General features: G+C 38.6%; 1 protein-coding gene across 6 annotated transcripts in view; it reads left to right on the forward strand.

Moving 5' to 3' along the window:
* SPIDR (scaffold protein involved in DNA repair) overlaps nt 1–24,260 on the forward strand; it is a 195,212-nt gene that overhangs the window by 57,692 nt on the left and 113,260 nt on the right. For all 6 annotated transcript variants that reach the window (XR_007776917.1, XR_007776918.1, XR_001989869.3 and 3 more), the window contains exons 7-8: nt 3,081–3,181; nt 16,244–16,463. Coding sequence is in view for 3 of the 6 variants with exons in the window: in XM_050971123.1 (XP_050827080.1) it covers nt 3,081–3,181; nt 16,244–16,463 (321 nt within the window). In the remaining 3 variants the exon portion in view is untranslated. The remainder of the gene's footprint in view (nt 1–3,080; nt 3,182–16,243; nt 16,464–24,260) is intronic.

The following is a 24,260-nucleotide window of genomic DNA, read 5'->3' on the forward strand; positions in this document are numbered from 1 at the left end:
CATTAGTAATCAAAATATTTTTGCCAATTTTATACACATAACCTCCAGATGTTGGCTTGCCTCTTACTGCACAGCCAGGAGTGACTCTGACTCTGTATTATTCACAGTATGACACAGAGCACACACAAGTGTTTTACACTGTGGGCACCTGTACTGTTTTGGAAGGAATGAGTGGTTTTCAAATGGTGTTGTCAGCAAGTCTGTTACCTTGTGTACCAGAAATCACCTTTTCCTTTGTTTTATATGTTTGAACTAAAAAGGGGGTTGATCCTTATGGGTGGTGGTGGTGTTTAACCTCCTTTGTTTCTACCTTTTTAAAAGAAACAAACGGTAAAGTACCAACTGTTGCTCTTGGCAAAGTCTTTCTGTGCATGGCATGTCCTTGAACTGTGTTTTCTAATTTCATGAGCTATGAAACAGTATAAAAACAACATTTCCAGTGACCAGCTGAGAACCACTCATAAATGCATTCTTAGTTATATTTTGTTTTCTGCAACCAAGCAGAGGCAAATTGCTTTATGATGTTTTCTGTTTAAACTATTTTTAACCACATTTGGAATGTGAATGGAAGGATGGTGGTTAATAAATATCAGTGCACTTAGCACAGAGGGCTACTAAAGAAAGTCAGAGGTTTACTTTTCATAGACCTTTGTGATAACTGGTGTCCTAATGCAGCCATGGTCAGCAAATTAGTAATGAAATTGTGAGTGTCAGTGGAACCCTCCTGGTTCCATATCAGGCCTGAAACAGGAATGATGTCTTGCTGTTGAGTACAGTAGCCATGGAATCTTGCTTTCTTTCCTTCATGCTACAAGGCATTCCTGCCATGGGTGTAACAGCAGTGGGCTTGCAGAAGAGTAGGAACTGATTGACTGGACACAACCATAGCCTTGTTCAGGATAAAAAGGGAAAATTAGGCTGTAAGCCAATAATAGCTGCTCTCTTCTGCAGGTACTTTAAGACTTTCTTGCACTTTGAACAAATAAAATACATTTCTCTGACTGGCATCTGTGGAGGGAATGAAGTAGGAGAACACTCATGGTGAACAGATTTCTTTCAGCAAAACAAGTGTTTGAGCTACTAACTGTGTAGTGTATTGCTCCAGTCCAACCACAGAGTGCAGATGCAGACTCATGCATGCAAGACTTTTAAACAAGCAATCTGAAAATGCATTTTACTGCTGCATTTTTAAGCCTAGCTGAGCTGACATCTACCAATTCCAGCGTGGCTCATGTAGGCCACCCAGCCAAGCTGAGTTACAACTGCATCTGAGAATAGTTCCCTGGTAAGAAGAGAAACTGGGTGGACAGTTTGTTGTAGTCTGTAGAACTGTTTGCCTACAGGTGTTGTGGTGTGGTAATGCTTCAGTGCTCAGGTTTGGGGGGAAATGTGGACAAACACAGTGTTAACAGCAGAGTAGGTTATCCTGTATGAAGTCTTGTGCTTGACTGTGCTGCTCTTGGAACCAAAGCTTCCACTGCACTTCTGTATTAGTTGTCAGTCTTAAAGTCCTTGCTGAAACCAGGATTAAACAAGGTTGCTGAGCTTACTTGGAACTTTACTGGAGCCCAATATTTTCTCAATATTTTTGTTTGTTTTCCTTCTTAGTATAGCATGGTTCATAGCTTGTTAAGTGTAGATTCATAGATTTTTAAAGTCTGGGTTCTCAATTTTGAGGCTTTTGGGATTTTCTTTCCTCTCTGCCTGACACCAGCCACAGAGATGTAGCAATGTAAACTGCAAAACTTCTATAGGTCATTTTGGCTTAAATAAGGCTCTTGTAATTTAGAGTTCATTCTGTGATCTACTACTTAGATGTTTAGCCATTGCATCTGAAAATCCTTGTGATGATTATAATTTTGCAAAGGATATAGTTGTTCATTAAAAATTCAGCTGACACTGCTAACTGCTTTTTATATAATGTGTTGGCTTGTCTGTAAATGAAATTTCTTAATAACTGGTAACTGAAGAGAGATTATTTTTTTCTTTTTTACAACTCACCTGAAGTCCTGCTTAGCCTTTTTAGCTCCTTCTCAGTTTCCACAGGTGGGTGTCTTCCCAGTTTCACATTTATGATGTGAGCTTTACCAAGCTCTTTGTCTTTTTTAACTAAGCCAAAAAATGTTCATCATGTGCACGAACAGTCATAAGGTGGTTGTATGCTATCTCTGTTGATTCCTAAACCAGTTTAACTCAAGGACATATTTCACCTTGGTAGAAATCTTTATTAATATTTTTGGTAGCTCTTGTGGAGAAACTTTACGCTGCAACAAAAGAATGAAGTAGGTCTTTATGCAAATAACTTCTTTGAAGCCAAAGAAAAATGCTCAAACACTCCCACAGTAGTCCAGAGCTCTTTGTAGTAGCCCAAAGACAGCTTCCAACACATACATCTTCTTGTTCTTAAAAGTGAGAAATTATGTCTTCTGGCTTTGAATCCAAGGGTAGGAATTGCTTTAGTGTTACCTTAAGTGTATTTGTGCTAGATGCCACTCCTCTGCTCCTCACCTTGGGAATGCTAAATTAATTTCATCTTGGAGAGTGTTCAGACCACTGAAACTGCACACTTGACCCAGCTTGTGAAATGAATCATAGGGTCAAGTATGGGTAAAAGAATATTTTTGTGATCGCTCCTTGCCAACAGACAAACAAATCTGTGAGGGAAAAGAAAACCCAACCTGTTATAACTAGTGGTTACACTGGTTTGTTTTGAATTTGCAACTGTCTCTGGTTTCTAATAGGATCTGTTTATAAGTGCAAGGGAAAGTTAGAAACCTTTTTTTACACTCCTCATACTGGAGACAGGACTGAAAACAGGAAGATTTTGAACCCCAGATACTGAAAATGTTTTGTTGCATGTATTAACCCTAGGTGTATGTTTTATTGGGAATAACTCCGTTGGAAAACTCAAAATTGGGAGAAGTAATCTACAAAACATAGTTTTACTGTATGATTCAGTTTCTAAGGGTCAAAGCATACATACATACACATATACACATATACATCTGTCCTGTGGCTTGTCATTTGGCAAGCCAAATACTGATTCCTGGCAAAACTGAGCATTCCTTTATTCTCTGCAGAGGCGGGCTAGCTGAGAGGTTGTGTCGGCTCCAGAACAGAGAAAGATCTGCCATTAGCTTTTGGAGGCATCAGTGTCTTTCAGATGATAAAATCCCCTCAGGTAAGACACAACACAATGCCACTGTGAAAGTATTATACCTACATGTATGTATCTATGGCCTATGTAGGGGGAAAAGTGAAGTTTCTGTTATTTGCTGGTCTTTTCTGACTTGGGTTTAATGCTGTAGTGATGGTCTTCTGAGCTAAAAATTGCATTCTGACAAATATGAAGGTTTCTAACAACTCAGTCATCATTTCAATATGTAAGGTAAAGGATATATTTTAAGTAGCCTCCATTTAAGTTTTTCACAGCTCCTTGATTTCCAACATCACATGGAATGATACTGTATTCAGCAGGTTGTAGAAAAATACAAGTTTTAATTTATGGGTGTTCACATTTTTTTGGTGGCTTTTTTTCTTTCTTTATAATCAACCTTTCCTCTTGTTCTTTTTGCTTTGTGATCACTTCTTGACAACAAACAACCAAACAAATGGATAAAAATAAAAATTCATGGATGAGTCCGGAAATTATGAGTGGCACTAAGTGTGAACAAATAGTGCACAACTATGAAATGAGTGTGAAGCATAACTGCAGTGTGGACATCATTTAAAAAGAAACAGTGGGAGTCATGCAAATTAGTTACTGGTGACTGATAGCACCACCTTTCAGTAGTGTTTATTGAGAAGTCATTGGTTCATAGAGTTGAAGTATAAAGTAGTTAAGTTTTTTAATCAGCCTCTGAGTGTGTGACCATAGTCTACAAAATGTCAAGTATTTATTCTGTATTAAGCCAACTGCTTGTTTTTGAGCATATATTAACTTGCATTTATTTTTCAGAAAGTCCTCTGATCCTAATTTGAAAACACATGGATAAGTGAATCCAAGTGAATCTATCATTTACTTTGAGAGTTTGTCCCCAGTTCTACTCCCAAATTTTTAAAGGTGGTTTTTCTTCCAAATCTGAATTTGTCTGGCTTCAGTTCCCCTCTTTTGTTTCCTGTTTCTCCCTTAAAGACCTCTTTAGTATGTGACATTTTCCCTTTCTGGCACTTGCATAACAAAACCTCTGCTGCCTCACAATTTTCATAAACTAAACAGACTGAGCTTTTTAAGGGTCTCCAAAGCATTTTTATCAGCGTTCATGGCTTTTTACTGTACCTCTTGAACTTTTCAGAAGGGTCTTAAGAACAAAGATAGCAATTCTATGTGTTCTTCATACAATACATAGCAATTCTTTGTGTTTAGTCTCATTAAAATCATTGGCCAGGTCCAGTTTGCTTCTCAGCCTCCAGGATATTCAAAGCCTGTGAGAAGTGTTTGAGTCTGGTTTAGCTTTGGTCACAGCACGGTGCTGGAACTTCACCTGGAATTGATTGTCCAGGATGATTTTGTAACCTCTACAGCTATTTTTTTCTGAGATGCTTTTTCCCACTCTCCAGCTACTTTTTCTGTTTCTTCTCCCTAAACACGGGGAAGTATTTGTGTGGTGTAATGGCTGATTTTACTTAAGTAGTGCAGCTAACCATGCAGTTCAGATCACTGTATAGCCAAAGCCTGTCCTCTTTTAGTCACAGATTTGCTTGAGTTTGTGGTATTCTCACAGTTTCCTTATGTCACTGATGAAACAATAGCATGAGTGTTTACTTGTAAGTCCTGCTGGAACTGCTGTTACTCAGTTGTAATTCTCCCCTGGTAAAAAGCTCTAACTAATTCACGAAGTTAGCTCTCAGGATTTTAATTTTATTTTTTTTTTCATTCCACTCAAAGAGTGCATTACTCATACTGAAAATGGTTGATTTTTTTATAAGAAGGTTGTATGATTTAAAGTTACACCCAAACTCTTGGCTAAAGCTTGGTCTGAGTTTCTCACTGGAGTTTTAGAGGGCTTACCTCTATCCCTTGGCCATTTGCATGCTCTGTGTTCAAAATGCCACCCATGCAGAATTGCACGTTGTATTTCTGGCCTTAATTCCTTACTTATTTTTCCAGCCACTTTGCCTAGATCTGATGTCAGGCTAGTTGGTCTCCAGTTGTTGTAAGCCACTTTGTTTGCCCTTCCTGAATAGTAGCACATTATCATCATCCTTTCAGTCTTCTGGAATTTCACCAGTATCTGAATGCACTCTAGAAAGTGACATCAGGGAACCAGAGATGTCTTTAGCCAGCTCTTTCTAGAAATGCTATGCTGAAAATTGTACAGGCATGCTTACTTCAAACCATGAGAGGTTACTTCATCATTCTTATGTGGTGTGAGGACATCCTCTCACTGCTTCTCAAATATGGAACAGAAATAGATATTGAAGAGGCTTGCCTTTTTTAAAAAAATGAAAATTTTTAATGCACTTTGTAGTAACAGACTTCCAACATTGCTAATATTCTTTTTGTCCTAGTTTCACAAAACCTCGTGTTTGGCTGCTCACCATTTTGTTAGACCAACTTCTCAGCTGAAATATTCCATGCTAAACATCTGCCCCTGGCTGAATTCCTTTCTTTGATTCTTCTTCTTTCTTTCAGAAAATGAGTCAGAATTCGTTAGCATTTTATGAGAAAAAAGACTATGGGAAAATACCTTACTCTATTCTTAAGTACATTTAAAAAATTCTGATGAGTGTCTTTAAAATGATTTAGTTTTGGCAGAAGATGAACTGTTTCTGGGATATGCCTTTTCCATCATAATAAAAAATGTACAAGAAGCCTTTAGGACCAACTGCTGTTTAATTTACCCTGCAAGCATTTGCTACAATTTCTGAAAAATGCTGAACGTGCCATAAATTTAGGAATACACTTCAACTCCACAACTTCAATTTCACTTCAATTTCACTTCCAATTCCAATCCTTATTCCAAAGTATAATGATTATAAAATAATCATTAAAATAGCTGTGATAATATTTTGGGGATACTTTTTCATCTAAAGCAAAATTTATTTTTGATAGCTGTATTCTTAGAACGGCCATAATATTTTGTAACACCAAAATGAAATTGGTGTTTGGTTTGGAGAAGATCAGTTGGAATGGCTGAAATTTTAGTAATGTAACTAGATAACCTTCTCTTTGCTTCTAGTCAGGAATGTGAAGTGTCAGCACAGCAAATGTGTGCCACTTTCAGCTTTCATCTCTTTAGGTTCAAGTTAAGGCTGTCTCACTAATCTAAGAATCTTCTTGAATTTTGTTTCCCCTCTGTTTTGCCCAGTAACATTTCTAAGCCATGCTGTCTCCAGGACTGTTTCTGACTTCGGCACAGAGTTAGAGGAAAGAACTTTTTAAATAACAAACTCATTTGAGTCACTAAAGAATCCTGAAGATTAATGTGGAGGATTGAAGCAACTTAGTTGCTGGGAGAACTGTCACGTCATTTTGGATATCCCATAGACATGCAGACCAGAAGTTCATTGCTAAAGCAGCGGGGAGCAATTTCAAATGAGATTGGTTTAAAGTCCTCCTTACGTATGAGATTTAAGGAAAAATGTTTCCAGAAGTTCCAGCTGTCATCCCTATTAGACATTTCAAAGTGCAGAATTTTATGCCTTCGTTTTGCTGGTACTTACTTTTAGGTTGTATCCATGTCCATATTACTCAAAACCCCCTAGTTTCTGGCTTTGTCTTTTTTAAAAAATCCTGTCTGTTACCTCCCTGACCCCTTTCTGTAAGTAACCATTGTGGTTTGGCTGCCTCTTGGTCACTGGGATGAATCACTGCCCAGAAGAGAGCACCTCCTTTCAGAGAGCACGCACTTTCTGGTGTTTATGCAGCACACAGGGTCTCACTTTGGCTGACTCATTCTGCAGGGTAGAAGAAACCTTTGTGCTTTCTCAGATTTTGACGATTTTGGGCCACAGTCACATTCTGCAGCTGGCCCCTGTGTTGGGATAGGCACTCACTAAGGATATGGGATTCTGCAAGGTGAATCCCACTTCTGTAAATCAAGGTAGCCATACCAGGCAGAGGCCTGAAGGGAGGGAAGACCAGAGTTTGCCTGTGCTACACAGCATTGGTTGGATGCTTTCTGTGGTTCAGCTCTAGCAGAGGTGAATGTCAGGCTCTGCCACAAGTCCAAAATTTTCTGTTCTTCTCAAAATGTAAAAGGGGGGCTGTGTGCAGGCCACGTAACAGCAAGTCTCTGATCAGCCAAGCTGATGGTTTGAGGGTACTCTGTGCAAGGGCTTGTAGACCATTTGCAGGCTTTTTTCTGTATGCAGTGCTGCAACTTCCCCATGAAGTTTCCTGTTTGGGCAAAGAGGAGATCTGGACAGCTGAAAGAGAGAGAGAAAAAAAAAGCCAAACCCACAACAAAAACCCAAACCTTTTTCCTGTCAACATGTGCTGGAAGAAAAAATAGTGGTTTTCTGAGTTACATTCAGACAACCTTCCTGTCTATAGGAGGGGACACTAATAATATTTAAAGCAAACTCATCTAGATTCCTACTGTAACTTCTGAATTCTGCTTTCTATACATCCTACCTTCCATTGGTTTTGTTTGTCTTGCAGCTGTTGTGAAAGCAGTTCTTTACCTTAAATGCAGAAACATTTTATTCTCTAGCATTTGTAATCTGGTGCAAGATTTGGTATTTATTGATCCAAGGTTAAGATTCATGATTGTGTTACAACCAAATTTGAGTATTAAACTGGCAATAAAACAAAACCATTGATCTTTCCTTCCAAACTGCTCCTTCCTCTCAGGGAAAAGTAATCTTCAAGGGGCAACAAATTTTCAGTTTACTGAGGCAAATGGAATGCATGCATGAGGGGAGGAGGGTGAAGCCCTGGAGATGAGGACAGGGTTTCGTGTCACACGTTCTCAGGAAAGGTTACAGAAGAGGATGCAAACAATCTCTCCCTCTCTTCCAGTTTCATTGACTAGTTAAGATGATGGGAAGAAATTATTTTAGCAGCTTGAATGCCAAGAAATTTGTACTTGATGAAGAAAGCGGGTAGCCCTTAACAGGGTTTCCTTTACTATGTAAATTTTTTCTAAAAATACAGAAATCTGAGATTTGCCCGTTGTTGCTAATTTCTTAGTTCTTGATAGCTTGTTTTATTACTTAAGAGTTAACACTATAAATTAGAGACAAGGCAAGTGGCCATTTTTTTTTCCCCTGGCCAACTTTCTGAGCTTGTTACAGCATTGGAAAGGAAAAAAATCAAAAGTAAACTTGTCTTCTTCAATCAAGAATTCTTTGTATTGTTTTTGTTTTCCTATGAGAAACAATAATGACATGCATAGTCTCTTTAAGTAGCTTACATATGTTCTTATAAAGAATTTGTAGTGTTTAAAGCACAGCCAAATTCAGCAGACTTTTTAAAAATTAATATAAATGTGGCAAGAAGCTATCATGCCTATGAGAGACTTTGTATGTTTCTGAGAAAAATCTTCTTGAATGGCTTCAGAAGTTACCAGCCCAGGAAGAATAAGAGCATGTGTAGATCAGAACAGCAAGCAGATGGTTTTGTGCAGGCTGTGAAAACCTTGAAACCCAGACCTGTTTTTCGGCATTGACTTTGAATTACAAGGGTCTGCTTGATGTCTACCTGCTTGCTGAGTTTGTTATGCCTGCACCTGCAAGTTATACATGAGGGAGGAGAAAGAACAATAATGGGATGCCAAGCAAAAGAATGTTCTTGTTTTGATTTGTGCCTGTAATTTGACATTTTATACTTATTGCGCTTAAGAATGAAAGTAAAACTTTGTGGCTTGAACCAGAAAGTGGTTGGCCATTCTTCCACTGCAGATAGTATGTGATGTCCCAGGAGAGTGTCTACTAACTGCAGTTTTGGAACCACATTTGACAATTAGAAGTTAAATTATGTTGGGATGAAATAATGCCTTTGAAAAACAACTGAGTGAGACAAATTTGAAAGAGTGTTGCCAGTTGGTTTTATTAAACATGGCATGAAGTGGAATTTTCTTTGTTTCCTTTATAATTCCATAATGTGTATTTGACCTATTCATCTGAACCAAAGGCAAAGAGTGACTTTCATTCTTTGTGCAGTGAGTACTATTCCCAACCTTAATTGCCCACAATTCTTTGTACTTTCAGTAGGAAAGTTTATTTTATAAAAGATTTTACCTAAGATTAGTAGAAATTTGACTGGTGTGCAACACCTGTATTTTCATTGCTGCATATTTCTAAAGAATTTCCCATTTAAGAGAATGTATAACAACTTCTCAACCATGTATTTAGAAATCTCAGGTACAATAAAAATTTCCTTCTAAACTGCAGTTCATGTATACTATTTGTTTGATAGTTCTTTGAGCAAAAGTAACAGTAATTTGTTTTTCTTAAAAGTATCAGTCCTTTCCCCATATCATTCAGATATCACTAAGATAAAGAACTGTGACTGTTCAGCTGATAAGAACAATTCACTATTTTTGCACAAAACATGTATTTGTTAGCAGTTTTTCACATACTAATGTGGCTTCAAGCAAGCTCATCTTCCTCCCTTGTGTCTTCTTATGAGTTTGTAAAGGCTTTATTCAGAAAGCTCTACTTGCATAAGGGTAATGTTTTAATTTATTTAAAAGGAAGGTGGTGAACTAGTCTTCTTTTTGCCTCTTGTCATGCTTGCTCAGTCTTTTTTATCCAAGTGACTTGTGAGGTAAGTCTTGTGGCTGAGGAGTTTTGTCAGTCTTGCTTTTCATGATAGTTCACATGTATACTTGTAGATATTCATATGGTCCTTTATTACTCTGGACTTTTATTATCACAATAGTAATAATTTCCACTCCATTCTTCTTCATGCTTAGATATAAGTTGGGTTTTTTTTCTGGAATGCTCAGTGGAGCAGAACCATTTACTGCTTGGCATTTTCCTATGTTTCAGTTTTCTTTTGTGTTTCTAAGTGGTCTGTGTTGTTGTAGTTCACTGTTTTCTGCCTTGGTTCTGTGGCCTTTATGAACTTATTTCTGCCTTCTGTCATGTTGCATTCAGTTAGATTCAGATATGCACATCACATCCTTCAGCCCTGGGGGTGAGATGCGTTCTTACAACATGGCAAGACTTTTAAATTTTCAGGAAGAGTGGAAAATTTAAAAATTCAGGAGTACCTCCTGTCATAGACTAAACTTGGCTTTGTTTTGCTCTTGTTGATGTGATGGTGTTACTGTTGCCTCTGCTGGTCTGATCTGCAGGGACATCCACTGCCTATCCCAGCTGATGCATTCAAACCATGCAGAATTCAGTTTGCAGTCTGAAACACTTTGTCTCACTCTGTAGGTATTGTAGAGATTGCTCTGCTGCTGGAGTTCTATTGACCATCTCTAAAGAGAGTTTCTTCCCTTTGAGAACTTTCCATTTAAGGCTACAGGTGTTCTTTTGGAACACTTGAGCAGTAGCATTTTAGCAAACTTCAGTGGAGTAGGGTGAAACTGCATGCAGTCTTACTGATATTGACATTTGATGCATTTCCATACATCAAGCACCATGGATCCTCTCCTTGCAGTGTGTTCAGCTTCCTGTCACTGTGTCACTAGAGAAACATAAAATATGTGGCTCCCAAGAGATCATAATTTCTATATTTTCCTCCTCATTTGTCTTCCTTATTGGTAGTTACAGAGTTATTAAAACAAACTTCAGAGTTGTATTTCAGGCACTGAAGCCAGAATGTCTGAACATTTGTTTTTTTTAAATTGTGCTCCTCAATGTTTTTTTTCCTTCTCTTGTCTCCAAACTGCTTTTTGGTTGTTGAGAGTCAAAGCAGGCTGGCTTTCTTCTTAGCCTCGCTCCTAGGCTGCCCTTGGCATGGCCAGTGCATCATCTGTGACCATGTACATTCAGTGTTGATGTGGCTTAAATATATGTGTCTGCTGTGAAGCCACTGTGTTAGGTCTGAAGATTAAGGGCATTCTGTCTGCCAGAGACTGTAGAGTCATCTGAAGTCTTCAAAGGGCTCAAGACCTCAGGGTCTGTGAGCTCCAAAGGAATGGGGAGCTTTTTTTTTTGTCCTTCCCTCCAGTCCCCTTTCTTTTTTCCCCCTTCTTTTTGTTTCTTTTTAACCCTTCTGGAATTCAGAGTAAATGCAGAACATCTGCAAAGTACTGCGTCAAAATATATTTTGATGTCGTGGTGTATGACATGGTGTATGGCTGAAGGGCTGCATCACCCTGTGTGCTAAAGTAATAAAAATGAAAATAAGTACCCAAGGAAACTGATGCATTCACTGTGAAATTTGTTTGTTCATCTCCCAAGCACTGGAATTATCTTTGAGCTACTTCATGTCTGGGTTGCAAGTTGGAGTGAGAAACCAACATCCCAGAGGACACCTGGAATTAAATAATTAACTGTGTATGTCAGAGCAGATCTCTTAGGTGGTTAAATCAAAGTGCCTCTAGCTTAGGATCCTGTTTCTGCCAGTGACAAGAGCTATCCAAATGCCTAGAAAAAATTATAAAATGGCTAACACTTGATGATATTTCCCCAAAATATTCTCCCAAATCCCTCCCACAGATCTCTGACTCAGGGACTTTGTAAACCAGAATTACTGTCTGTGTTCTTAGTAGTTCTAAATAAGTTTTTCTCCTACCAAAATGTTACTGGTTGTTTTTCTGAACCCATGCATACAACATAGACCTGTTGTGATCACACTATTATGGATCATCAGGCTTTTTTGGAAATTATGCCCAAGATCATTGCCAGGTTTGCTCCATTACTGCTTTTGCTGAAAAGACCTTTCCCAGTGATTTCAAAGGTTCTGCTAATAGTAGCAGCGAGTGCTTGATGTTCCATTTGCCCAGGTTTGGATCAGGATTTCTTCATCTTCGTCAGAGCTTCTTGTTTCTCGTCTGGGAGGTGAGGGAGGTTCTTACCAATCATAGCAAGGCTTCACCAAAGATGCTTCCCTGCTTAAATGGCTCATTCCTCCCACCAGTCAGTCTCTCTCATGGATTTCACTCCTTCTGGACCACCTGCAAAGTGTGAAGGAACTTATTTGTTTGGTCATGGTCCATCTGGCAGTGGTTTCTGTCTGTTGCTTTCCAGAGGGTGGCATTTATCACAGTGGTGTTCTGCAAAGGGTGATGTTACTAATCTAGCTCCTAATTGGTACCTGATTTTTCTTGTACACTGTCCTTTCTGTGACCAATATGTTGATTCAGTAGCAGCCAGGATGTTATTGCATGTCTTTGTGAAGATTTCTCTTCTTATGGAAAGTTCTATGAGAAGTGAGGGAGCATTACAGGCTTTGGTGGCTGATCCCCTCCTTTCAGATGGTATTCTTTAGAGGGCACATGTTGTGCATCTCAAATACCTCTGCAAAATTCATACTCTGCCAGATTTATCAGTGCCCTTCTGGCTTTTTTTGTGGCACCTTAAGCCTTGTGTATCAGTGATTGAATTACACTTCATTCCCTGGGATGGATAAACTCTCTGGTTTTACTCATGGGGCCAGATATTTCAAATGATCCTTGATTCTGTGTCAGTGGATGTTTTCTTTGACTTTCCAGCTGGCTCTCTGAAGGCTATGGAGAGATGCTGGAAGGGGCAGCTGTCCATGTTAGGCTGTGTTCCAGGACCAGTAAGCTGCAGCAGCACTCTGTCACCAGAGCTCAGAGCACCCAGGGCTTTGCTGAGAAATGCACCTGTGTCTCACACTGGTCAGGCTGATCTGGGTTTCCATCTTTATCTCCCCCAAGCATTTCACTTTGCAGAGGCCTCTGGAACCAGATTGAATATTTGGAGAAGGTCCTTCACTGAAAGTGTGGTCAATCATTGGAACAGGCTGCCCACAGCACCAATACTGTCATTTCACAGAGCATTTTTTGTATGATTTAGTGTTAGGTGATCCTGTGAGAAGCAGGGAGTTGGACTTGAGGGTCCTTATGGGTCCCTTTCAACTTGAGATCTTCTATGATTCTATAAGAACTTTGTTAAGCAGTGCTCAAATTGCTGATTGCTGCTTCATGGAAGATTTCTAAATGCATCCAGGCAGCAGTATGTTCACTCTCAGCGAGTGTGAAAGTGTGTACTTGTCTTTCAGTGGGAGAATAAAGGTTACCTTGAAGTAAGTAAACTGAAGTGGCTTTGCAGTTAGCTGAATTAGCTCATGAATTCTTTTAGAAGCTAACCCTGAAGAAATCCATGAATATTCTGGGCAGCAGAATGGGAAATGAAGAAATTTGCAGTGTAGGAATGGGCATAATTGCAGCAGAGTTATTGATTGCACCTTTTAAAATGCATACAATTGTAAGGTATTCTTCCTTATTTAAGTTTACTAGGTATTGCCATGAAACATGCACATCTCTGCTTCTGAATTTCTTGAGCTTTAATTCTGCTTTGTAAATGAAAGTAAATGAATGATAACTTCAGCAAGCAAGTGGGAATTTATTTAAGTTATCCGAGGGTGAAGGAGAACAATGCAAAACCCTAAAGTGAGCTTTTCACATGGATGAACAAACAAGTAAACTCTGGAAACCGTAGAATTTGCAGTGATCCAGCCTGTCTCCTCACCCACAAATTTGCCCTTCAGTGTGCAGCCACATATGTTTGATTTATTTTTGATTGACATAACAATACAAGAGCCAAATGTATTTAAACCAAAGCTACATTCTGAAATTCGGTGTTTCATCATGTGCCAGCAATCCAGAGTGCTTTTCCATGTTGTTCAAGAGAACACTATCATCAGCAGTAATAATAATTTCAGAGTAATTAAACTAAACTATCTCTGTGCATCTAAATAAACAAATAGATTGTGGTTCTGCAGAATGTGCATGTGTGCCAAGTGTGAGACTTGGCTACTGGTCGAAATTGAGATGCTTTTAGTGTAGAAACATTCTGCTTCATTTAGAATCAGCTCTCAGTGTTTCCATCAACTTTAGGCTTGCAAGAGACTCTGGTGTCGTGGTAGGATATTTTTTACTCCAATGTCTTTTAGAAATTTTCATACAGATACAGTTCTTGATTTACCTAGTATTTTTAACTGTTTTACAGTCAGAAGTATTTAAAAGAAAAATATTATTAGGCTGTCATTCATTGCCTTCAACCTGCTGTATAAAATGAGTAACATATAAGCTGCTGACCAGTAAGAATTGTCATAAAATTCTGCATGTAAGAAATGCTTGGTTCAGAAGTGATGAGCAGTCTCTCTCACAAGCTGTCTTATTGCTTTTTTTTTTAAGCTGTTGGTGCATTTGAAAATTGAGACCGATTTTTTTGTGTGTGTGACTTGGTTTTTAAAGTGGATGTAAATGCAAATTGTGCTGTATGTCTAGAGGGAAGAGGTAAATGCTTAGTTACTTTAAAGGATGAGAATTTTTGTGGTTAGCAGAATTTGCTTATGCGTGCCAAATGACTTGGGGTTGACAGAGGACCACAACTGCAGCTAGTCAGGCGAAAGAGAATTCAAGTGTGAATATTCTAAGCCCTTCCCTTCAGGCATAGAAAACTAGTCAGTGCTCACCCTTGTCAGAATTTTCACATAAGCAAACATTATCTCAGTGTAGTGAGTCTCTGCAGTGGCACTGTGACGTTCCATCTTTCTCTGAGAAGGTGACAGCGGTGAGGAGCAGCAGCAGGCACAACCATCTCTCCTCATCAGCCAGTTTTAAAGGACTTGGCAGAAAGGGTTCATTCTCCTACTTCTCAGATCTGGAAAAGGAGGGCAAGCTGTAATGGCTTGGACAGAAGTGGCTTATGTACGTTTTGTATCAGACTGTCTGGTGGAACCCTTTATAGAGCTGGAAAATACCAGTTCAGGGGAAGCAGAATGCTTTGCAGAAGCATGTTGCATGTGATGAAAAATGGGTTCGCATGAAAGTGGTTTTGAGAACTATTTAGTTTTAGATTTCCAACTTGCTTTATTTCAGTTTCAGTATGAAATTTAATAAAAACAGGGACAGAATTTTTTATTTTACTTTTGTATAATTCGACTTTATTGAATAAATTTGAAAGGTTTTAGGGCCCAGTTTCTTTGGTTTGGGTTTCTTGAGGGTTGGGTTAATTTTTTTTGAAGTTTCTCATAAACTCAAACTAAAATATTTTGATTTATTTTCCAGAGGAAAAACATTCACAGTTGTGAAATGAGCCTTAAAATAAACAAACAAATAACTAGTACAGCTCTTCTGTTAAGTTCCAGTATCACGTTCACTGTTCCTCCCCTGTTTCTTCTTTGCTGTGGGAAGACAATAATTTATATCAGCTGTTTTTCTTGGGATGTTGTGTTTTTCCCAATGCAACTTGTAAATCAAAAAGGGTAGAACTGGGGCTCTGCTGCCCTTGTCCTCTGGGACCCTTTTCTGTCCCACTAAATGCTTGAAGCATTCGGCAGGGTAACAGCATTTCTCCTCTCAGTGACCAGAGTGCAGATTTGAGTAAGGCTAGGTGAGAATGAGAATAAATCTTACATAATCTTACAGCTCAGACCAAGGTCTGTCTGAGGGGCTGCTGCCCTGTGCAGAGTGCAAAGGGACCCAGGGGTAATTTCATTTCAGTGCAAAGTTGTTTCTTGTTCAGCAGAGACAAAAGTGCTAAGAATCGATCTGTGTAGATGTTTGTATCTGTTCATGTAGCTTTAAAACAACAGGGCCTTCTGACTACCCTGACTGCCTACAGATAAAATGGATGATCAGTTTTGCAATAATTATTTTTAGGCAGTGCATCTTACGCCTTCTTTCTCCACATTTGTCCCTCAGCGTGAATCATCAGCTTTTAGATGCTTTGTATTCTTCTAATTTGGTTCCTGACAGCTGCTGCTTTGAGAAAGGTCAAGAAGGGCCAATACAACTTTACTTTTAACACAGTGTTTGATTATTCTGTTTTTAAATAAATAATTTTTTTGCAGTCTATAATAAAAAAAGACTGAACAAAGTCAATGAGTTGCAAGATTTAAAAGTTCAGGTGTGGTAGGAGAGGGTTTCTTGTGGGGAGTTTGTGAATTCATTGATATTTGGAAGTAGTGCAGGTGAGATTTTTCTTCCTTACAATTATTAGTATCTTTAGAGAAAACAAAAATTACTGCAAAAGCTTAATGTAGGTCTTTTGATAAGGCTCTGTATTCTACTCATATGTGAATTTATCACGGTCGGACAGATGTGCAGAGCACAGAGGGATACACATCTTTAGAGTGCCAGAACTTCTTTCTTTCACCTCATCCAGACTTTACATTTTTTATTTTTCATTTTTGCTTTCTTTCCAGATAAATCCAGTGTTTTAATTGTGAGGATCTTAGAAATAGTTGAGGAGTGCACGATACAAGTTGCCATCTGCCAGCAGCTGGACCAGTCTCCTGCTACGCTTTCACCCGAGGATGCTGTCATCAATGCAGAGGAACCAATACTCAAAGTCCTCTTCACAAGAGAGACAGCAGCTCACCTGAAGAGCAGACCACAGGATGTCATCCACATCTATCCCCCATGGTGAGTAAGAAGGGGCCACACTTGCTGTAGCACTGCACAGCAGAGGGGAGTCGGTAGTGTGCTGGCTGTGCTGCTGTAGGAAAAACCTTGGGGGGTAACGGGAGAACAGGACATTCTTGTGGTCATCTGTCTCTGGCAGCTTGAGAGACTTTGACAGATCCCTTCAAGACAGCTCAGATAACAACTAAATGTATATCATGATGCCTCCAGTGTTGCTCAGGGCTTCAGTTGTGTTTTCACTTAATATTTTCATGTTTAGAGCAGTAGGAAGGCCTGAGCAATGTCTTATCAATGATAAGGCCAATAAAGTGCATACTTTCTGGTAGCAAAGTACTTCAGGAATGCTCATCTGTTGTTGGGAGCTTGGGTATAATATTTCAGTGGAAAAGTCTCTATTAACTGTATAGCATTCAGTCTTCAGTTCCCTGAGTTCCTCTTCAGCACAACCCTTTCTGGAATTCTTCAAAATGTTTGCTCTATGCTTGTGATTATTTTCTGAGTTGGATTATTTGCCTGAATTTTAAGGGGTAGCAAAAAATGATGAGATTTCTAGTAAAGCTGCTGGTTGGTAGTGGCTGTAGGCTGGAAGGACTGCTCTTCATAAAAATTTAGGGGAACTTTGAAGTGGGAACATTACTTCTCTCTTCACTGCCCTCCACCCCAAATTATAAAAGAGGAAGTACTTTTCTTATGTATTTCAGTATTCATTACCTGAGTTTTAGGCTCCAGCTGTCTCTTGTATCCTTTTGCAAAATACTTTTTCCTGTTTTGCAAAGGTCTGTATTTGGTTTTTGTCTTCACTGATAGCTGCAAATCTTTTCTGAGTTCCCCAATTTACAATCTTTTGCTTCTGAAATGTTTTTAACTCTTTTTGGATGCAATTCAAAATCTAAGGGAAGATATTTTATTTAGGGTTTTTTATGGCTACAGATACAATTATTGGTAGTTTAGATGTAAATAGATCGGTAACAAAGGGAAAATGAAGTTCAGTATTAATTAAGTCCTAGTCTGATATGATTCTGATTCACTGCCTTTTTTTGTTCTCATTTATCTTTTCCTTCAGAAGCTTTTTTTCATGCTTTACATTTGGTTTTGTTTTCCTGTTTTCTTCTTGTTTCTCTCTCCTACAAACTTAGTTCCGTTTTTCTCTTCAGGTTTCCTCTGTCATTTTTAAACCATGAGGTTTTGCATTTATGCAGCTGTATCCTTCTGTGTAGACCTTAACCTACATGAAGATTTTTGTACCAGAAAAACTTTTTTAAGTAGGGTGTGATTCAACTTTTCTCTTTGTTCCTTTTTTCCTTCTCCTGACCTGTTACTGTAGAATGCTTAGCCACGTGTAAGTCTCGGACTGCTGCAGCTTGTTTCATGTCTGCTCTGGGAAGATGTAAATCCACACTGATCTGATCCTTTCCAGACTACAGACATCTGCAACTGTGATAGTCTACTCTTCTCATTTGTTTAAATTTTAAGACATTCTGGACAAAAAGCTCATTCCTATATGCATGAAACTGAGATTTCTTTAGGAAGCGTCATAGCTAGTTGTCTGTCTTCCTAGAAACTCTGCCTTTTATTTGCTTTTTTATATATATATATATATATATTTAGTAGGAAGTGCTTTTCATGTAGGAAAAAGGTTATTTCATGAAACCATGGTGTTTGGACAGAGGATACATCTGCATTGTCACAGCTGCCTTCCTTACCTATATGTCTCTCAAGGCACTTCATAAATACATCAGTTAATTGTAGCAAAACTGTATTAAACCTCATCTCTAGTTCTATTTTCTATGTTTTTGAAATTATCTTAATGTCAGTTGTCCCTTTGTTTACTCAACCAACTTCAAAAAAAGTTGGGCTGGATACTGTTAAAATACTGGAGGCAGGGAGGGGAGAGAATGAGGGATGTTTTTGTTTTAGATTATAATTTGGCACTTTTAGTTTGCATTAATTGGAAATTGGACTTTTATACTTAGTGGAAGTTTCCTCTATCACAGTTCCAAGCTTCTATTCTCTTAAACTCTTACTTGAGAACTCTGAATGCTGAAATCTAGTTCTTGTTATTCTGGATTGAATTTGTACTTCTGTTAAAAACAAATGCTGTTTCTGTTAAAACACTTGTCTGTCAATTCAAATGTGTGACTAGTGAAAAAACAAATTAACTGAATCTAATCCTGTCATGGTGAAATAAGCATATTTATGTATCTTATTAACATCTTGTGTATCTTCTTAATATCAGTCAGAAGCAAAAGGGACCAAAAAAAAGAAAAGTAGATGCAAGGGGAGGCAATCCTTGAACTACCTGTGTGGTTTTGGGATACATAATACACTACACATTGTTGTCTTGTATTTTGAGACAGTTGTATGGCAGGACTGAGTGGGATGAGATGGGGTGTTTTGTAAGTGGCCTGCTTCTGGTGCTGTTGTGTCCTGAGAGCAAAATTTCCCATTACCTTTAAAATAAAACTCCAGAATTACATTCTGACTTTGCTTTTTGGTCTCTGACCAGGCAACCGAGTAAGTAAGATGTAGACACACAGGCTGCTGGCTCCTGGAGGTGATTATTCATGTCAGAAATTGAACACATCATTTTGGAGCCTTTGTAAAATTAGACTTTGCTTTTGTAACTGTACTTTGTAACTGTACTGTGTGTGCTGTGAACTCAGTGCATAACTGGGTATGTGAAACATCTCCAGCAGTAGACTTGCATTAAGTACTTCAGGAAGCAGTGTTTAGAGAAGTGCTGATATGCTTGTTGGTATTTGTTCACAGGCAGAATCCCATGAAACTTCAGCACTGCAGTATAAGCAATTTTAATTTCAAAAGTAAAATATTGACGGGGGCTGGTTGTAAGAATCTTACCACTAGACATTGCTCATAAGAACGGTCCCACTGGATTTCAGAGGAGCTATATGTCAGGGCAAGAATTACCAGGACTGAACCCAGATTTCTTTGTAACTAGATATTAATTTCTTTGGGTCCAATGTCTTAAGGTACATATTTGCAATCTTGAAAGCAGGGGATTTGATGTGAGAAGTGTCAGTTGCTATAGGGAAAGCAACCCCCATAAACTGATAAAAGCTTTCAAACCAGTGTGTGTGGTGCAGGACAGAGCTCAGCTGCCTGACCACTGAGACATCTGACAGGAGACTGCTCTGATCTTGTGGCTATGTGGAAGTATTATTGCAGTGTTGTATCTAAATAAGGCCTATTAGCTTGGACACATCACATGAAAATGATTGTGTGTTTTGGGCTGGAGCTGGTTTCTGTCTGGCCAGCTGGGAACAAAACAGGCAAAAGAACTCAGCCCTGCCTGCCCCTGCCTGTGTAGGCTTGCCTTTGGTTTTCTTTGCAGTACCTGAGCAACTTCTTGGATTGAGATTTTAAATGAACACCTCATAATTTTTCACAAACTAAATCTGAATCATTAAGTGTTTTCAACACCTGGAAAAGAAAAAAGTTTATTACTGAGTTTAATTAAATTGATTTCTAAGTCTTTAATCACTTTGCAGAAATACATATCCAACAAAAAGTAAAGATTGCCTGCAAAGACAGAAGAGAGTGGAAACAAAGGCTTCCACTCTTCCACTGGTGGTGATTTTATGGTTTCAACGTACCTGGGGTTTTTTTCTGTTTGTTTCATTGTAAAAAATATAGAAATAATTTACCATACCTGACAGAAAGTAATGAGAGTTGGTATTTTTAGAGATTCCAGGATTCATTTGACTGCTGACACTGCAAGGCTTGGGGTGGGACAGTTTGCTTTAGATACTCCTGTCTTCTGCTCATAGATATGCCTACTAGTTAATATTCAAGATAAACTGACCTGAAGAAAATGATGCTGATTAGAATTCTGTCCCTTGCCAGTAAGTTTAACAACTTTGAAATGTTTTTCATGTATTTCTGAAGTAAAACTACTCAAAGTATGTGATATTAATAGAGTTCTTGGCAATAGCAGTATAAACCACAGATCACGTTTGATTTGGACAGGCTCAGAGGTCGATCCATACCTATTGAATGTGAATATCTGGTATGAAGCCTCTAGTTCAGGAGGTTGATGTGGTGCTGGTTACTGGGGGCAGGGGCAGTATGAAGGGGACATAACCACTCTGTTCTGTTCTTACACTGCCTGAAAACACTGCAGAAAACAAGATCCTTGGCTGGATAGCCGTTATTCCCCATGCTGCTCTCTGAGACAGTTTATTTTAGGAACTTGGTATGGCAAGTACATAAAACACTTAAATCTGTGACATCAACAAGCAACTTCAAAGTTGTTCTTTAGTTTCTCTTAACCTGTGAAACCACGGGGAGTCATAATTACTCAACTTTGAGTGTTCCAGTGCCTGGAGAAAGTGTTTAATGTGGACTTCACATTTCTGTTTGCATAATGCTAAATTCAGTCTCTCCTCAGTGAAGGAGTTTTAAAAGACTTTGAATTATTTACTGCCAAGAAGAACAACTCATACAAAACATTGCTACAGATCAGCTGATGTACAGGGATGAAATCTTGTATCTTAAGTCCTTTAATGTAGGCCAGTGGTGGAAGTTGCTGTAGAAACGTGCAGGCAAGCTCTGAAGAAATTTAGGTACAAGAAGCAATCTGGCTTTGTGGATTCAGGTAGTATTCTACTTTAGTATTATCCTGGGCATGCTGTAGGCTGTGTTGTTGACTCAACAGCAGCAGTTATGATAAATTAGTATGTTACTGTGATTTTTGCATTGCCTTGCCTAACACTGTCTTATGTCATCTGGGTGAGAAACAACAGAGCAACACAAGGAGCTGACATGAAATAGGTATTTAGCATGGCTCATGTTAAAGAGCATTTGGCTTCCATTTGATGAATTTTTATTTTTTTAAAGCACTGTTGCTCTCATCAAGCAAGGGAAGCATTTAAGAACATTTACAGAGTACCTATCACCAGAAAGTTCATGTGAAAGCAGGATCTAGGCTTCACATGTTAATGAAGTGCAGAAATGATCTCCTTCTGCTGCTCTGTAAAGAAAGCATTTCTATCCTTCTAAATTTTCTCAAATTAAGGAAAGACAAGTATAGAACATCTTTCACATACATCCAATTTCTCTGGTTATTCCACAGAGAGGCAGCTTCTTTGAATGCTTGATAGATCAGTTTTGCCCGACTGGTCAATGTTCACCATCTTCCTCTCATGAAATCTGGGCACTTAAATATAAACATATAAATATTCAAACAGATGGAAAAGGGGGAGGGGGGCAGATCACCAGTCAGATCCCCCTCATTGGAAAGATGTTGGCTCTGCCTTAACATCTTCAAAGAAAGAATGCAACAATAGCAGAGTGGGAGAACCTGATAAGAGGGATGAGGCTCACTCAGAAGATAAAATTCTACAAAACTGCAGAGCTGTAAAGCCAGTGTGGGCACTATTTCTAAAGTACATATGGGAATGGCCTTGGAGCCAAAGATCAGATCATATCAACTGCTTGGAATTGCTTCTTGGAGATCATGCAGTTGTGAAAATTGAAGTTCCTTTCAGAAGCAGCTGAAGCAACAGCAGGTTTTTTTGTAAGAATTTACTTTTTTTTTTTGCTATGATACACATTTCCTAGTGCAATCACTTCAGAAGAGGTGTTTTGTCTTTTGAGAACAGAAATGCACATACTTTCTATGAACTGAAAGTGGTCCCTAGCAAGCTTTTAATATAATTTCTTCAGTGTTTCTTTTGCTTTGTCTTTTCTTGACAGAATAGTCCTTAGGATTTTTCTCCTTTTTTCTTAAAAAAAAAAAAATATTCTTTTGTCCATCCTCTCATGGAAAGGGAGAAAATTTTGTCTGTATAGCTGCTCAAGTATATGCTATTTGATATCTCTAGAAGTGAAGAGATGAAGCAATTAATATTATATGAGTTTGTTTATTTTGCATGTAGAAAATCAAAACAGCACAATTTCTTAGTAATCTAATCAATGAATAGTGGTGTTCCTTCTTAGGTGGATGACATAATTGGAAAAATGCAGAATTGCACAGCTTTGATTCCAAGAGGAGAAAAATTCATTGATGTGATTTCTGTGATCTGCCACAACCACCTGAAGCAACAGATATCTGGTATTTCGGATGTGGGCTATGTCTAATAAACACAGTAACACGATCACATTTTTACAGTGAGACAGACATGCTTATTTTTACAAGTGTGGCATAGATAGACACATTATACAAATGCCATATAGAAAATATAAGTACCCTGAAAAACAAAGATGAAAAACCTGCTCTCTATAAAAGGGGTTTCCATGGAGAAAAGAATGGAAACACAGGAAGACGGGAGCCTCAAGACAGTAGATGCTGAGTTGTGTAGAAGTTGAAACTGGATTTTTAAACACGGCTGCCTGTCTCTGGATTAATAGCTGATGGTATCTTGACATGCTGAAAAGGGGGAATTTCCACTGTATTGTACCCATGAGTGCGGGGGTTTGTTGATCCGTTTGTTTGCTTTCGGCCAAATCAGAGGGGTCAGAAGCGAGTGGTGTGTTTGCAAAGCAGCAGCTTGGTTTTCAGATCAAGGCTGAAATGCGTTGTTGCTGCCACAGAAGCCTCCATCAGGGTAAAATACCTCTGGTCTCCCTGACCAGATGTGTGTCTGAACTGGGCACATCCAGTCAGGTGTTGTGCTCCTTCCTCACACCCCCGCAGCCTGCTCCGAGCTCACCTGAAAGGAGCACTGCATGTTGTTCTCTGGAGGGAGTCTCCACCAGGATGACTTTTTCCAATATGGGCTTGTAAGAATAAAGGAGTTGTAGAAAAGAGGAAGGGGATGTGAACTTGCCCAGTTTATGCATGGGGTGTGTTTTTCTACATTTTTCCTAAATAATAGATACTGTCCAACTTAGATCCTACTGGAGTAACTGAGGTGTCCAGCTAATGGGAAAAATCTGAATCACCTCACTGTGCTGCTTCCATGTTGAGGAATTAGCATGCATTTGTGTCCACAGCTTTTAGCAACAGAATAAGAAAATTGTTTTTAAACATCCATCACTTACAGTCAGTGATGTTGTTTATGTCCGAAAAATTACTGGAAAAAATATTCAGTGAGAATGCAAATGTCTTCTCTTAATATTCACGAAATAATCTTATCCTGAAAAATCTAATAAAGTTTTGTTTTGTTTTGTTTTTTAATGAAAAGTCCGTACTTGAAACTTTCCAGCTTTTATAAGTGAGGAAATTCCAAGCATTTTGTAGTGACAGATACTGTTAGTGGGTAGTTGTCCACTGACGTCAAAACCAGAGGATGGTGAACAGCTTTGTTCGAGTCAACGAAAAATGTACGGTCTTGGATAAACTCTGTGTTAGCAACGGAGCTATCATTGATATACGAGCAGCTTCACATGAGTTCCCATGTGTATTCAATCCAATGCTAAATTCCAGATCTTGTTTAATGAGCAACTGATGGAGCCAAGACCTGGCACTGCAGTCTGCTTTATCCAGTCATGAAGGAAAAACAAGCTAAATAAGTTCAGATGAACAAGTTCAGAATTACTGCAGGGTTATTAAAAAGTTGTGATTTGTATTCCTCTGCTAATGTTTATGACTAACAGATTTGGGATGTGTAAAACAATACTTAATTTGTAAAAAGACTATGTGCCAAAATTCCTTGAGTAGTTTAACCACTGAAGAGCAAGTTTTGACTTTGTGAATGGGTTTCTTTGAATGTTTAAGATTATCAGTAATCGGCTAGTCTCTTTTTTTTAAATTTACATTTTAAAAAATTATGGTTTCTGCTTGTTGGATTGCTGTTCAGCACTTTCACTTCATGAAATAAAATGTATTTCCATAAC

The sequence above is a fragment of the Serinus canaria genome, chromosome 2, assembly GCF_022539315.1.
Source record: "Serinus canaria isolate serCan28SL12 chromosome 2, serCan2020, whole genome shotgun sequence".
NCBI classification, from domain to species: domain Eukaryota; kingdom Metazoa; phylum Chordata; class Aves; order Passeriformes; family Fringillidae; genus Serinus; species Serinus canaria.